The 16,789-nt window shown below is 37.5% G+C and overlaps 1 protein-coding gene across 1 annotated transcript; it reads left to right on the plus strand.

Annotated features, from left to right (window-relative positions):
• The first annotated feature begins 1,294 nt into the window (after positions 1-1,294).
• Positions 1,295-16,318, plus strand: LOC131948782 (uncharacterized). Its single transcript, XM_059310467.1, has 6 exons — positions 1,295-1,399; positions 6,105-6,198; positions 7,054-7,319; positions 7,851-7,983; positions 8,657-8,881; positions 12,515-16,318. Exons 1-6 carry the CDS (start codon positions 1,397-1,399, stop codon positions 13,114-13,116), a joined length of 1,323 nt encoding a protein of 440 aa, XP_059166450.1. The 5' UTR covers positions 1,295-1,396; the 3' UTR covers positions 13,117-16,318.
• Positions 16,319-16,789: the final 471 nt, after the last annotated feature.

Consider the following 16,789-nt stretch of genomic DNA (forward strand, 5'->3'; position numbering starts at 1 on the left):
TGGAAGAAACACTAAAGCCCACGACTGCTTCTAACCTGAAAGTCTCGAGTTTGAACCAGGTTTCAAATCTGTACAGCGTTCCTGAGTTCACCCAGCTCTGATTGGGTACCTGACCCACGTTAGGCGACTGGGCATTATGCTCACCACACTACCCTTTCATATGCTGGGCTCACAGAAACAGGTGAACTGTAGCCTACTTCATTTGCCCCATTGACCATCAGGTTCGAAAGGGAACTTTTTATCTGAGGGGGGGGGGGGGGTTCTGTCTTGTGTGACGATTTGCTACGTTAGAAAATGTAAAGAAAAAATGTGACGCACCTAATATTTTGATTTTTTTAAAGAATTACATGATTAAAACTTTAAATTTAAATGTATGGCTATTTAAAGTCGGTGGAAACGTTGTGACATCCTTTTGAGCGGGTATTGGCCTTTTGCAACTTATTTCTGATGAAAAAATCAGGAAGCGAAGATGGATTTGATAGTGCAGACTTTACTTTTGACCTAAATTGGGCTATTATTTAGCTGATTTTTACGCACACAGCAATGGTTATCAGAGTACAACTACAATACATGTCTTTTAGTAGGCCTAAATCAATGACTTTACCTGGAAAGTCATACAGCTCTATAGTATCTTCCTTGATGATAAGTGTTTCTTTCGAACACTTTTCGTGGTTTTGGGAGGTGGGGGCAATTGAAATATTTGGCGGGTAGTATTTTCTTGATACATTTTTTTTCTATTTCTTCGGGGGGGGGGAGGGGGGGGGGAAGGAGAGACAATCTCCGGTGGTGGGGCGCCCCCTCCCTCCCAAGAGATACCTAAAAGAAACTCTGATAATGATAGATGGTACATGGTGGATGCTAGCACTTTTGTTAAAACCTAGAACTTTGTAATAAATATATGAAGAAGACTGATGATCCACTATGGTGCGTAGGAAATTTTGTCATATTTAGTTTCTATTGTTAGATTTTTCCCCACTTTAGTCTTTAACAGTTGTATGTTTGCTTGTTACTCCTCCAGCAGGGGTTTTAATGATCTTTTAGACTGTTTTAATATCCCATTTTTTTTATCAAACCCCGTAACAGAAACAAAAGTAAATCAACCTAGACTATGCATAGTAGAAACAATAATGTAGATTTAATAAAAAGAAAGAAAACGAAAAAAAAATATTCTTAGATTATAAATAGGGATACTTCCGTGATAAACAATGTAGGCCAAAAAAAAAAAAAAGAAATGGGTTTGATCTAAATCTCTAGTCTAGTAAAGTTTAGTTGAGAGCTAGATCTAGATCTAATTGATGTATTATTTATTGTTTATAGACGTTAGCACAGTTTGTATTTGTCACGACATTATAATGAAAACTTGGGAACAAGACTAAATCTAGTCTAGAATCTGCGAATGGTAGGTATTTTTGGTAATCTATCGTTTTGGGTACGTAAAATCGCCCGCGATTTGTAATGTGAAAAACAGGTGACTCCTTAAATTTTAATAATTATTTCACATTTTGAGGAGGATTTATGATTTTAAAAATTCAAAAATGTTTCCTGGATTCATTTATGTACCTGTTTTTAAACAATTGAATTAAAACTTTTCCGTAATAAATGAAGACTAGCGATGTTTCCAACAGATGCAACCATGCTCATTTACTATAGCAGCCATCTTGTCTAAGTTTTATTTTTATAAGCTTTTAGCGCCAGATTCAGGGGGAAGCGACTCTATTTTACAAATGGCTGCTGTTTATATAGCAAATCTTGCTCTCAGACACTGTTGTTTAAAGTTAATTTCTGGCCTATATCGATATATTTAGCCATTGATTTAGGTTTATTATTCATTTATCTATAATATTTGACACAAAAGTATGACAATATACTTCTATTAAAGCTTTGACAATGAGGTAACGTTTTCGTACATAAATAGCCGCGGGCGATTTTACGTACCCAAAACGATAGATTACCTATTTTTTTTAGTATTTTAGTATTTTTGGTAATCTATCGTTTTTAGGTACGTAAAAAAATCACCCGCGACTAGATCTAGTAATGTGAAAAACAGGTGACTCCCTACATTTTAATAATTATTTCACATTTTGAGGAGGATTTATGTTTTGAAAAATACAAAAATGGTTCCTTGTTTCATTTATGTAGGGGTAGGGGCCTACCTGTTTTTAAACAATTAGGGTAAAGGAGGGCGTTAAGAGCCGTGTGGTATTAAGCCCCAATCAACACCCCACCCCCACAAAACCCCCAGTAACACTGCTAATCTACTTCTGAGGTAATAACCACTGCTGTTCTTTGATAACAGATAAGCAGAGGATTCATTTTATGTAATTTATGACCCACTTGGTCCAATAGGGAGAGGATGAGACAGGATTTAACCCCACTGCCCTTTCCCTAAAATTTCTCATCTCCATAAAACCATTTTGTGAACTTTTTTTCCAAATAGACATAACTTGGGAAACTTCACTTTGTAATAAACCAAATGAGTTTTTCAAGCCCATTCTTTGTTCCTGTATTAGAGCATTGGTTGTTGTACATTTTAACACTATTTTTATAGCTATGGCTAGAATAGTTTTATTTTGGTGAATTTTTTTTGCACAGTGATTATTGGTGCCTAAACAAAATGGCCGGTATTTGTCCCATTTTACCATGCTATAAAGTTTTTATCATTATCAGAGTAAAACTTGACTGATCATTGCCATAATGGTTTTATTTGTTAGATAATAACTAAATCTACATGAATACATTAATTTTGTCCACTAGCTTGCCTGTTTAGAAAAGTTATAACAGATACTGTTATGTGGCTCTTGAAACCCTAAGTGCAAGTTTCTCATTTATTAGACCACTGAATATGACACTGATATGGGAATAGTTAACACAAAATGTATTAATTGTTAAACAGACTTGTGTCTAAATGATAGAAATACAATTCTAACCTGCTAAAAAGTAAAAATTCAGCCATCTGATGTTAGCAAGGTAATTTTTAAAATGGTACATGTACTTATTACCCCTAAGGGGCAATACAGCCGACTCAGCCCCCACCTGTTTCTAACCAACAATAAAACTTCTAATCTCTTTGTAGGTAACAGGAATAAATGCTCTTAGTTCTCAGCCAATCTGGGGTGGTATGTTATGTAATTTATGACCCTCATGGTCCAGCAGGGAAGTAAACAGACACATTAATACCACTGCTCCCCCCTTACAATTTCTTACCCCCATGATACCCAGCCCCCACCAGTTTCTGGCCCACTATAAAACTTCATCTCTTTGTAGGTAACATGGATTACAGTTACAGATCTCAGACAATCTGGGGTGGCATGTTATGTAATATATGACCTTCATGGTCTACCAGGGTGGAGACCAAAGAGGAATCAGTACCACTGCTCTCCCCTCACAATTTCTCACCTCCATGAAAGCCAGACCCCACCTGTATCTAACCCACCATAAAACTTCATCTCTTTGTAGGTAACATGGACTAAGTTCTTAGATCTCAGCCAACCAGAGATAGCATCTCCTTATGTAATTTATGGCCCTCAGGGTCCAGCAAGGAGAACAAAGGGGAAACCAGTACCACTGCTCTCCCCTCACAATTTCTCACCCCCATGATACCCAGCCCCCACCTGTATCTAACCCACCATAAAACTTATCTCTTTGTAGGTAGAATGGACTTAGTTCTTAGATCTCAGCCAACCAGAGATAGCATCTCCTTATGTAATTTATGGCCCTCAGGGTCCAGCAAGGAGAACAAAGGGGAAACCAGTACAACTGCTCTCCCCTCAACATTTCTCACCTCCATGTCATGTTATGTAATGTATAGCACACATGGCTTATCAGGGGAAAGCATTAAGGCAGATTAGTTAGTACCACCCCTTTTTACATACAAGAATGTTAACTCTGGACAGCTACACACTAGTATACTAGCTACACACTAGGCATACTAATGTGCCTACTGTAAACTACTAGACTTTAGAGCTTAGGCCCTATGTACACCTGCAATTGTATCAATTGTAGACTGGGCCCATTGGGGCCTAGTGATAGCTAGTATCAGTTAAAGTGTGTGTACACAGCATTAACTATTTTGGGGTTAGAAATTAATTATTTTTATTGCGGAGTTAGTCTTAACTAGGAGATAATACTTATTGCCCCATTGCCCGGCTCCTTTCACCCCAAATGCTGATTTTGGGGGTATGACAATAAATGTTCAATTAAACCCATTTAAAGTATATTTAATACACTTTGTTATTATTTTTATATTGTTAAGATATGTTAGAATAATTTTGCCATATTTTCAATACTAAAAAATTCTTAGATTAGTAGAAATCTTTAAAAATGTACAGGTGCTAAAAAGTGTGGCTCTTAACGCCCTCCTTTACCCTATAAATAATAATTATATTAAAACTTTTCAGTAATAAATGAAGACTAGCGATATTTCCAACAGATGCAACCATGCTCATTTACTATAGCAGCCATCTTGTTAAAGTTTTATTTTTATAGATTTACAGCGCAAGATTCAGGGGGAAGTCACTCTATTTTACAAATGGCTGCTGTTTATATAGCAAATTTTGCTCCCAGACACTGCTGTTTAAAGTTAATTTCTGGCCTATATTGATATATTTAGCCATTGATTTAGGTTTATTATTCATGTATCTATAATATTTGACACAAACATATCACAATATACTTCTATTACAGCCTTGACAATGAGGTAACATTTTCGTACATTAATAGCCGCGGGCAATTTTACGTATCCAAAACGATAGATTACCGTATTTTTTTTTAGTAGGTAATGAATCAATGGATTGGGTAATCTATCGTTTTGGGTACGTAAAATTAAAATCACCCGCGGCTATTAATGTACGAAAACGTTACCTCATTGTCAAGGCTGTAATAGAAGTATATTGTGATATGTTTGTGTCAAATATTATTGGGCAAGTGAAGTAGAGTTCACTTGTTTCTGTGACCTCAGCATATGAAGACTCAGAGATAGTGTGGTCAGCACTATGTTTAGTGTTAGGGCTATGGTCAAACTTGGAGTTTGAAATGCTCAGCTGAACTGGTAATTAAATCGCTGAATGGAATGTTGGAAGTAAGTTTGAAAGAAAAGTAAATTTATGTGGACATCCACACGAACCATAAACACCAGGCTTTTAGACTACAGACTTAGTTTGTTGGGCAGCGTAGTAGTTTGATTACTGTTTATTGCAAGATGAACTGACGCACGCCGTATCATACGCCACCAAATAGTTGTTTTATTTTCTGCTTATCAGCAATTCATAATTTGTGAATTTGACACTACCGCCCCCCCCCCCCCCCCCCCCCACCCTGCCCAGTGAAAGCAGCCGTTTACAGACGACAATGAAACGATCAAGCATAAATTGTTGCCTCCCCTTCGTTTCAAATAGTTTCATACTAAATTATCTGCCCTAAATAGCCGTCACTAATTCAACCCGGCTCTACGATTGTAAACATTTGTCATGAACCAAAGCTCACCAGATTGGTGGGGTGGTAGCTATATGCCTGGAAAGCGGGGAAGTAACGGTGCACGTCTACGTCTTGTCCCGCATCGTCCACAGGAAGAGAATTATATATATATATGGACGTTAACGGTAAAGTGGTATGTGAGATCTACATCAGTACATTTAGAGATAATTTATCCTCAACACCTACAAGCAGGTCAAGTTCTTGGTAGCTTCAAGTATAGTTGCAGTGTATTTCATTTCCAATAACAGTAGGAAAAAGAGCTTGAATACAATACTGTATTGTCCATGAACCATCAAATATATTATTAATAAAACCCACAATACAGTTAGAGTTAGGGTTAGAGAAAATTAAGGTTAAAGTTGCTATCTGTTAGTAATATTAGTTAGTAGCTTTTATACGTACCATAACATTTATTTACATTAAAATAAATGTAAATTCTAATTTGGTTAGAATTTTGTGACATTATTTAAGAGGGATGTAAGTTTGATGATGGGGTAGGGGATGTGTGGCTTTTATAATTTAGTAAAGATTTTGTAATGATAATATGAACCTTTATTTATTTTATATATCTAACAACTATTAAGCTATTGATTTTTTTTGGACTAAACAAGAAATCTCTTAAATTATTTCAGAAAATGATTCTAAGATGGAGACACTCAACATTTGTAGCATTGTATCTGATTGCATTGAGTCAAGGCCATTATGTTGACACCACCACTATATATGGTAGGTTTAATTTCATCCTTGTTGTTATCATTCAAATAATCAGCTTATCATCATCTTCATGAAATAATTATAATTAATTACATTCTTGACTTTGCTTGGTGGTTGATGTGCAATGAGTTCACCCAACACCTGCTTCCACCCCCCCCCCCCCCCTCTACTTATTTACCTTATACATTAATCTGAGGAAGCTACAGTTTGTAACATTGTCTGTGTCTGTCAATTATTCAGTGAAAATAAAGAATTCATAAAGAAAGATAGAAAGAAAAATCTGTCTACATCAACTAGACCAACATTTAATTTAAAATACATTTTACTCAGCTCCACTGGGAATCAAAGAAGGCAAAGAAGAATATAATTTGATGCAGATTTAAATTTATTTTCTTATTTTGTAGCTACAAGCAGTTTAGATTGAGATAACATTTTTTCCTTTTCTTTATTTTTAAAAACTTGTATATTTGTATGTGTAATGTACCCAAGTATCAGCCGAATGCCAATAAATTTTGTGATGAGGTAAAATTGAAATGGGTTCCCTTTTATAGAAAAACAAAAGGTATGAAAACTATTACTCTTTCAAAAGTTTCATACAAGGCAAACCAATGCAGAAATTGATCCTTTCCTTACTGAAAACATGTTTTAGGGGTAGGCAGCCCTGCAAGCCCAAATTTTATGCAAACACTCAGGACTTTTAACAATACTTTTTATTGCTTTAATAAATATAAAACATTCACAAAAATGACACATCTTAGTCTAATTTTAAAATTGCCCTAAACCTAACATAAACCATGAGCCAATCCTGAACTGAACATTAACTCTAACTAGACTCAATCCTAAACCCATGTTTCTCTTCCATTCCAGAATCCATGGGTAACTTTACTGCATGTGAAAAATCCAAGAGCGACATCCACTGGATCTCCCCAAAAACAAACGCTATAATCACAGGGAAAAACAAAGACCTGTCTAGAAGCTGCCAGCTCAAGTTTGGTTTGGCCGTCCCCCCCTCCAGTCAGACTAGACTAAGACTACACTTTCATTTCCTGTACATTGAAGACTGCATTGTTCAACTACAAATCAACGAATCAGCCACAAATGATTTTAAAACATCGACAACGAACAGAGAAATGGTATACATTTTTTAATTTACGTTAGGCTGTTTTTAAATATTTTTAACAAATTTTTTAAAATATATAAATAATACACTTTTTAAAAGCTGTTATGACACTTTATTTATCAACGATTCATTTGTGGTGATAATTTATCTTGATAAAAATTTTCCAAAAAAAGTTGGGTAACTTTTTATTAAAACCATGATGAGACATATTTAATGCCGTTTTTTTTCTATACAGTATCTCCACCATAATAGCAATATTGTAGTAATGACAGTTGCTAGTATCTTTAACGTAACCCTTTCTCTAATCCTAGCGGCAGTATTGTAAAAATTGTAGTATTGACAGTTGCTAAATCTAGCAGCAGTAATGTAGTATTGACAGTTGCTAAATCTGACAGCAGTTATGTAGTATTGACAGTTGCTAGTATCTTCACTGTAACTCTAAACTTAATCCTACCAGCAATATGTGTAGTTGCTAGTTTGATATGAACCCAATATTGTGTATGCTACATGAACATTTTGTCACGTCTCATGTTTTATATTCCAGTTTTTTACCAGCTGTAATGCCCAAAACCCAGGATCTTTGTATGCCCAGCCAAAAAACTTTGTTCTCATCAGTCTGATGATTACCAAGAATACAAGTGTTGCTTTCAACTTCTACATGAACATCACGGCTGCAGGTAAGAACATGTCATGTGACAGTTGTTTACACACAAGCTAGTGACTTGTGACTTATCTCCTCCTGTGTGTAAACATCACACATTTTAAAAAATTAGGTACTTGTTATTAATGGTTTTGATATGTGGATCAGGGATTATTCATTAGTTAAGTGTGTAATTAATTTGATTTGGTTAATTGGATGACTTAAAATTTGGATGTAAAAAGTTAAATTGGTACATTTTTATTTTGAAATGTTGGATTTAGAAGAAAATTACTGGGCACTTATTTGTTTAAAAATCTTGGAAAACAAATGGACCCACCTTTGTTTTGATGTTAATGGGTGTAAAGAAAGAAATGATCAGTTTTAATATCATCATGTAAAAAAGCAGATCGACCCATCTTTTTTAAAAATATGTCATGTGTTACAAAATAAAATGTATATTCTAGCTTTGTCATAATGATTATGTCAGGTGTTATACTAAATAACTGGGATGATGCTGGTGAGCAGTAAAGCACTAGACTGCTGACCTAGTAGAACATCCCTCAGTCCACCACGTTGGGGAAAGTAAAGGCGGCTGGGCATAGCATTGACCACTTCATATGCTGAGATCATGCAACAGCTGAACTTTACTTCCCTTGCCTCATGGACAGTCATGAACTTTAAATTACAAATAAATTATTTTCTTTTTTCAGAGGAGTTGCCCATTACCGGCGTTGAGCTGCATGTGGTGGTGGTTGTAGGATTTGTCTCTGTCTTGGTGGTTATCATAGCCTCGGTCATCTTGTTCCAGTATTTGACGCGCCTATCGGAGCGCTGGCACGAGCGCAGAGTTGAGGCTGAGATGACGCGAGCCATCAACATTTTCAACTCGCAGGAGCCGCTACAGGAGCAGGACTTGATGTTCATCACACCTGGGGGTGAGCTCAATACAAACAATATTAATGTTGGATGTTTGAACATGGTACACTGGCATCATGGTACACTGGCATCATGGTACACTGGCATCATGGTACACTGGCATCATGGTACACTGGCATCATGGTACCACTGGCATCATGGTACCACTGGCATCATGGTACACTGGCATCATGGTACACTGGCATCATGGTACACTGGCATCATGGTACACTGGCATCATGGTACACTGGCATCATGGTACCACTGGCATCATGGTACCACTGGCATCATGGTACACTGGCATCATGGTACACTGGCATCATGGTACACTGGCATCATGGTACACTGGCATCATGGTACACTGGCATCATGGTACACTGGCATCATGGTACACTGGCATCATGGTACACTGGCATCATGGTACACTGGCATCATGGTACACTGGCATCATGGTACACTGGCATCATGGTACACTGGCATCATGGTACACTGGCATCATGGTACACTGGGATCATGGTACACTGGCATCATGGTACACTGGCATCATGGTACACTGGCATCATGGTACACTGGCATCATGGTACACTGGCATCATGGTACACTGGCATCATGGTACACTGGCATCATGGTACACTGGCATCATGGTACACTGGCATCATGGTACACTGGCATCATGGTACACTGGCATCATGGTACACTGGCATCATGGTACACTGGCATCATGGTACACTGGCATCATGGTACACTGTCATCATGGTACACTGGCATGTCTACTTCATGTGTATCAATGTTGAAACTTTGAACATGGTACACTGGCATCATGGTACACTGGCATCATGGTACACTGGCATCATGGTACACTGGGATCATGGTACACTGGCATCATGGTACACTGGCATCATGGTACACTGGCATCATGGTACACTGGCATCATGGTACACTGGCATCATGGTACACTGGCATCATGGTACACTGGGATCATGGTACACTGGCATCATGGTACACTGGCATCATGGTACACTGGCATCATGGTACACTGGCATCATGGTACACTGGCATCATGGTACACTGGCATCATGGTACACTGGCATCATGGTACACTGGCATCATGGTACACTGGCATCATGGTACACTGTCATCATGGTACACTGGCATGTCTACTTCATGTGTATCAATGTTGAAACTTTGAACATGGTACACTGGCATCATGGTACACTGGCATCATGGTACACTGGCATCATGGTACACTGGCATCATGGTACACTGGCATCATGGTACACTGGCATCATGGTACACTGGCATCATGGTACACTGGCATCATGGTACACTGGCATCATGGTACACTGGCATCATGGTACACTGGCATCATGGTACACTGGCATCATGGTACACTGGCATCATGGTACACTGGCATCATGGTACACTGGCATCATGGTACACTGGCATCATGGTACACTGGCATCATGGTACACTGGCATCATGGTACACTGGCATCATGGTACACTGGGATCATGGTACACTGGCATCATGGTACACTGGCATCATGGTACACTGGCATCATGGTACACTGGCATCATGGTACACTGGCATCATGGTACACTGGGATCATGGTACACTGGCATCATGGTACACTGGCATCATGGTACACTGGCATCATGGTACACTGGCATCATGGTACACTGGCATCATGGTACACTGGGATCATGGTACACTGGCATCATGGTACACTGGCATCATGGTACACTGGGATCATGGTACACTGGCATCATGGTACACTGGCATCATGGTACACTGGCATCATGGTACACTGGGATCATGGTACACTGGCATCATGGTACACTGGCATCATGGTACACTGGCATCATGGTACACTGGCATCATGGTACACTGGCATCATGGTACACTGGCATCATGGTACACTGGCATCATGGTACACTGGCATCATGGTACACTGGCATCATGGTACACTGGGATCATGGTACACTGGCATCATGGTACACTGGCATCATGGTACACTGGCATCATGGTACACTGGCATCATGGTACACTGGCATCATGGTACACTGGCATCATGGTACACTGGCATCATGGTACACTGGCATCATGGTACACTGGCATCATGGTACACTGGGATCATGGTACACTGGCATCATGGTACACTGGCATCATGGTACACAGGCATCATGGTACACTGGCATCATGGTACACTGGCATCATGGTACACTGGCATCATGGTACACTGTCATCATGGTACACTGGCATCATGGTACACTGGCATCATGGTACACAGGCATCATGGTACACTGGCATCATGGTACACTGGCATCATGGTACACTGGCATCATGGTACACTGGCATCATGGTACACTGGCATCATGGTACACTGACATCATGGTACACTGGCATCATGGTACACTGGCATCATGGTACACTGGCATCATGGTACACTGGCATCATGGTACACTGGCATCATGGTACACTGGCATGTCTACTTCATGTGTATCTATGTTGAAAGTTTGAACATGGTACACTGGCATCATAGTACACTGGCATCATAGTACACTGGCATCATGGTACACTGGCATCATGGTACACTGGCATCATGGTACACTGGCATCATGGTACACTGGCATCATGGTACACTGGCATGTCTACTTCATGTGTATCAATGTTGAAAGTTTGAACATGGTACACTGGCATCATAGTACACTGGCATCATGGTACACTGGCATCATGGTACACTGGCATCATGGTACACTGGCATCATGGTACACTGGCATGTCTACTTCATGTGTATCAATGTTGAAGTTTGAATATGGTACACTGGGATGTCTACTTCATGTGTAGGTTAATGGGAGTGGTTCAGTTAGACATGATGAAAATTGACAGCATGCTTTAAGGGGAAGCTAGTCTCATTATCTCTTCTGCTGTGGTTATCTTTAGACCTTGTAAACTCATAATCTTTAGGTAAAGCTTGATAGTTTTAGACCAAATGGGCTTATTGTATTTAAACTAAGGTGGGCTCATTGTATTTAGACCAAGCGTGCTTGTAGTCTTTAGATCCTTGGGCCATTAAAGATAACGAGCTGACCCGCAGTGTATCATACGCCGCTATTTAGTTGTTTTATTTTCTACTTTTCAGCCATTCATAAGTTGTGAATTCGACAGTACCAATGCTGCCACTGAAAATATTTGCTTTAAAACTTTATCAGATGGTCGTTAAGGACAATACCCCCTCCTTTTCCCTAACCCCTACCCCACCCCCCTTGAAAGCAAACTCCTCTTAGTTACCTCCCCTAAGTTTAAAATTGTTTCAAACCACATTATCTGCCCCTAATAGCCATCACTAAACCCGGCTCTACGATTGTAATTATTTAGCGTGAACCACAGTTCACCAGACCATGTAGGAGTGGGGGTGGTAGGGAGCGCACTTACAGATTGGTGTTTTCTATCGTCTCCAAGAAGAGAATTATATATATAGATAACCACTAGACCAGGTAGACGTGTTGTTACACCAAAAGGGCTTTATTTTTGCTAGATCACATAATGGTTTCAAAAGTAACATTTAAGAAAGTCTACATTTTAGGGTTTTAATTTCACCCTAAATTAAAATTTAATTACAAAATTTTGATCGTTGATTACTTTTTTTTTAGTACGACCTCGGCCCAAAGGGACCCAAATAGCTTTTGTTCATCCAGATGGCCGCATTGAAAGATTCCGTCCTCTGGACAGTGAAACCACCAGCAGCAGCAGCACAGCTGTGACATCAGTCTCACCTGCTAGACGGAGATCAAATCCAACTCAGACACACCAGGCCAAACACAAGCCAGGGGACAGTGATGACAGCCCGTACTTCATGTTCCAGCCTATGAGGGTTGGCATTGACGCGGTCCCCTCAACAGCCCAGTCTGATACTCAGAATGGCATGGCTGATCAATCAGATGCTGTCTCACTCGGGGGGTCCGAACTGCCACCCTCGTATGAGGAAGCCCTAGAGATGCCACGCCCTAGCCACCATGGGGCGCTAAACGTTAACACACCCGATGCCATTGAGGAGGAAGATTGTGATGCTGTCGGGGAGGGGGGCAGACTGGAGTTGAATTATATGAACGTGGCACCTGGTGCACACCAGGGCGCTGGTGCACATATAGGTGCTGGTGCACACGGGGAAACGGATGCACATATGGACACAGACGTGAGTGACTCAGAAATGTGTGACAGTGCTCAAGCCTTGCTGTCGTCAAAAAGGGATTAAAGGTTGAATGTGTCAGGGTGATAAGTACATGTGTGATGAGTTCAGCCTTGTTTTATAGGATAAACCACATGAATGTGAACTTTGAAGATATGTAAGTAAGTTAGCCACCAGTGATGATATGTACGTAGGTTAGCCACCAATGATGATATGTACCTAAGTTAGCCAACAGGGATGATATGTACCTAGGTTAGCCAACAATGATGATATGTACCTAGGTTAGCCACCAATGCAATAGTGTAACATATGTTTTACTGCTTTTATTTTAAATATTCAATTTTTACAAATTGTTTTTAAAAGTTTATAAAATCATTTGAGATTGAATGTACTCCATTTTACTAAGATATAGGAAAGATGGAATGAAAATGTTTGTTAATGAGAGTTCCTGTTCTTTTGTGTTGTGAAACAGTTTATGTTACCTGTAACTAAATGTAAATCCTATGGTAGCTAAATGCTGAGATTGTGCTAACTACATGTTACATGCCTAAGCTGACAAAACAACAACATTTTTTATCTTCACTTCATTTTAACAAGCATTTTTGTGCCCATTCCAGGTAGATGAGGCATACTAAATCCCAATATACTATTTCAATCTATATGCCTAGGGCAGATATTAAAGTTAAAAAAAAAGCTTTTTGATAATAGAAAGTACCAAAAATTTTATAATAGCAGAAATTAAATGAGATCATGTTTGTCATATATTACTATAACTACTGTGATTATAAGCATAATTAATATTTCTTAATTGCAGATGTCATTAATTTAACATATCTGTATCCTACTTGTTTTTTTTAATTTACTACAGCCGAACTTAAATATATTTTTTCTAGTTCTACGTAAATGTATTTCTTAAATGAATGAATGTGATTTTTGACCTTTCTTATTGAATTTACATTGCACAGCCATTGTATGTTGTCCACACATTTTCAACCCTGCTGTCATTCAGTTTTCTGGTTCATTCAGTGTTGTGTGGGCTCCTGCATACTGCTAATTTCACTGAGCAAAACATTACAACAGTATAATTATTTTTGTTTGATTACAAGATGAAAGCAATGCTTTTTTTTAAAAATGGGTAGGCCCATTACTATTCACTAATAATATGCAAACATTTATATTTAAGTATGCATTCTAAAAAATGTTCTAAAATTATTTCTTTCCTTTGAAGGCTTATTTTACTTGTAATTCTATTCACTGAAAAGATTTTTTTAATAGAAATTTGGTTGTCCTATTTCTTATGTTGTTTTATTTATGCATGTTATTTTAAATATTTTATGCTGGTGCTACTTAAGTAAGTCATTTTTCTAAAAAAAAAAACAATTACCAGATTGATTGCATTTATTTGTTTTGTACACAATTTTACTTGTGATTATTGTTTTTGTACAAACACAATTATTTGATATCCTTGAAGCCAGTGGTGTGCTTTTATTTTCCCCTCACCTAATTTGTAATGAACTTTTCTTTTTTTTTGACTGAAAAGGTTTTTAAACTTAATTTGTTGAGGTTTTTCTTTGTTTCACATACCAAACTAAGTGTGCTAAATGATGACAAAGTAGACCTGTTGACATGGAAATAAAATAAATATAAAACTTGGATCCAGTGGAAAACAAAGAAAACAAATATTCTTATACATTACCAGTATTTTATTAATATTTACTATATATTTTATGCTTACCGTTTAAGGCATTTACCCATGTCTGTTGTTTGTATTTTCTACTGTTTTATTATTCAAAGTTTTTCAATTCTTGCAGACAATCAACTGATCTCCTACAGTAGCTCCTTACACTTGTGTTTTTTTTACTGTAAACCAAATTTTCTTTGTCACTAATACCACTGTTATCTTATTTGATGAAGTAACTTGGTTTTATTTGTTCTTAGTGCAGCCGGTCAGTATTTTATATCATTGCAACAGCTAGTCATTATTTCATTGAACCACAACAGCCTGACAAATTACATCTCTACTACAAGAACGTAAAATAATGTTCACTGGTCAACTTTTCAGAAATACTACCAATAATTAAGCCAATTTATCCTATCAAAGGTGATCTAGAATTTTCTTCACATTTCAGTATTTTATATTTTCACCTCCCCCTGCTTGTGTAATTTACTTTATAAGATAAATTATAAAGATCCAAAGACAATTCTGTTTGCCCATCTTAAGTAGATTTTTTTACATTGTTTCAAAGTGGTTGCGATTGACTGTTTACTCATTGTCAACCTTTCAACTCACCTGCGCAAAATAAAAATAAATTTTTTGCCATTTAATTACCAGTGCAAAATAAGAAAAAAAAAATGTTTTTACTGTTGTGCCATGAATGTTACTGCATTTATTACTTGAATGTCTTGTAGGCTCATTTACCAGTGTTTTTAGAAAAAAACTGAAATGGTGTGTTGGTTAGCAGAAATGCTTGACAGTGATGTGCAGCTTAATTGGATATTTCAGATTGTATATAATTTTTTAAAATATTATTTTAGTTAGAATATATATAACTTGTATTTGACATGTTTGAATTTGATAATGTAATTTTAAAATGCTTAAGTATGTATACCCATAATTTATTCGCATGCATTTCATTAATCTTAAGCCCTCCAATTCCCCACTCAGTATGCCAGTATTTATAAGTTTTACATAAAAAAATAATCAGAAAATATTTTTGCATTATCTTATTAGATAATTTTTACTCTTGTGTGATCTATTTCAACCGCTTTATTTTTTGTATAATTCTTTTAATAATCAGAGCAAATTTTAAAACTCAAGTAATGAGGAAAAATGTATGAAGAGAAAAACTACTAAGAGCATTTCTTAAGCCAAATTTTAGGTTTAGTTATGTTGCTGAAATCTGTTTTAAAAATAGTAGAGTTGATAAGATTATAGCAAGATTAATTTATAATATTGTACAAACCAAGAATAAAGAAAATTAATTTGATTAAACGAACTAAAATATTTAAAACCTAACATGTAACAAATCAATAAAGAGACTAGAAAAAAATTATTGCCCGACGTTATTGATTGAAAATCATATTCTGTGCAGCTTTTGTTGAGATTAATTTAAAATAATTTAACTTTTGTTTGATGCATAATTGTATCTATTGTTTCCTGCAATTGTATGTCAATGCACAATTAGCTATACAAATTGTATTTGTTTGATTTTTTTTGTCACTAGATACATTTATGTATTAAAATAGCTTACATACATTGTTTAAGCAAAACCACTGCCTGCATTGTTTTTACATTACAACTTGATAATTGTTTGTCGCACTTCGGATTAAGAATCCAAATTTCATGAGCTTTTTAGTGAGCGACTTAAGGTGAACTGTCATCTTTTCCCATGGTGCAGGTGCAGTAGAGTTTCAATGACTTTGGCATACGGTGGGATATTATGGTTAGCAGTAATACCTTTAGCTAATTGTAAGGGAGAGAAATTGGATGTGGAGAGCAGGTGAGACTAATATGGAGAGGTGAGATATGGAGTTGAGACTGATGTGGATAGGAGTTAGACTGATGGGAGAGGTTAGACTGATGTGGAGAGGTGAGACTGATGTGGGGAGAGGTGAGACTGATGCGGGGATAGGTGAGACTGATGCGGGGAGAGGTGAGACTGATGTGGAGAGGAGGTGAGACTGATGTGGTGAGAGTGAGACTGATGTGGAGAGGTGAGACTGATGTGTGGAGGTGAGA

Source organism: Physella acuta, unplaced genomic scaffold (assembly GCF_028476545.2).
Source record: "Physella acuta isolate Inbredline_101_S28 unplaced genomic scaffold, ASM2847654v3 ptg000660l, whole genome shotgun sequence".
In the NCBI taxonomy this organism is placed as follows: Eukaryota; Metazoa; Mollusca; class Gastropoda; family Physidae; genus Physella; species Physella acuta.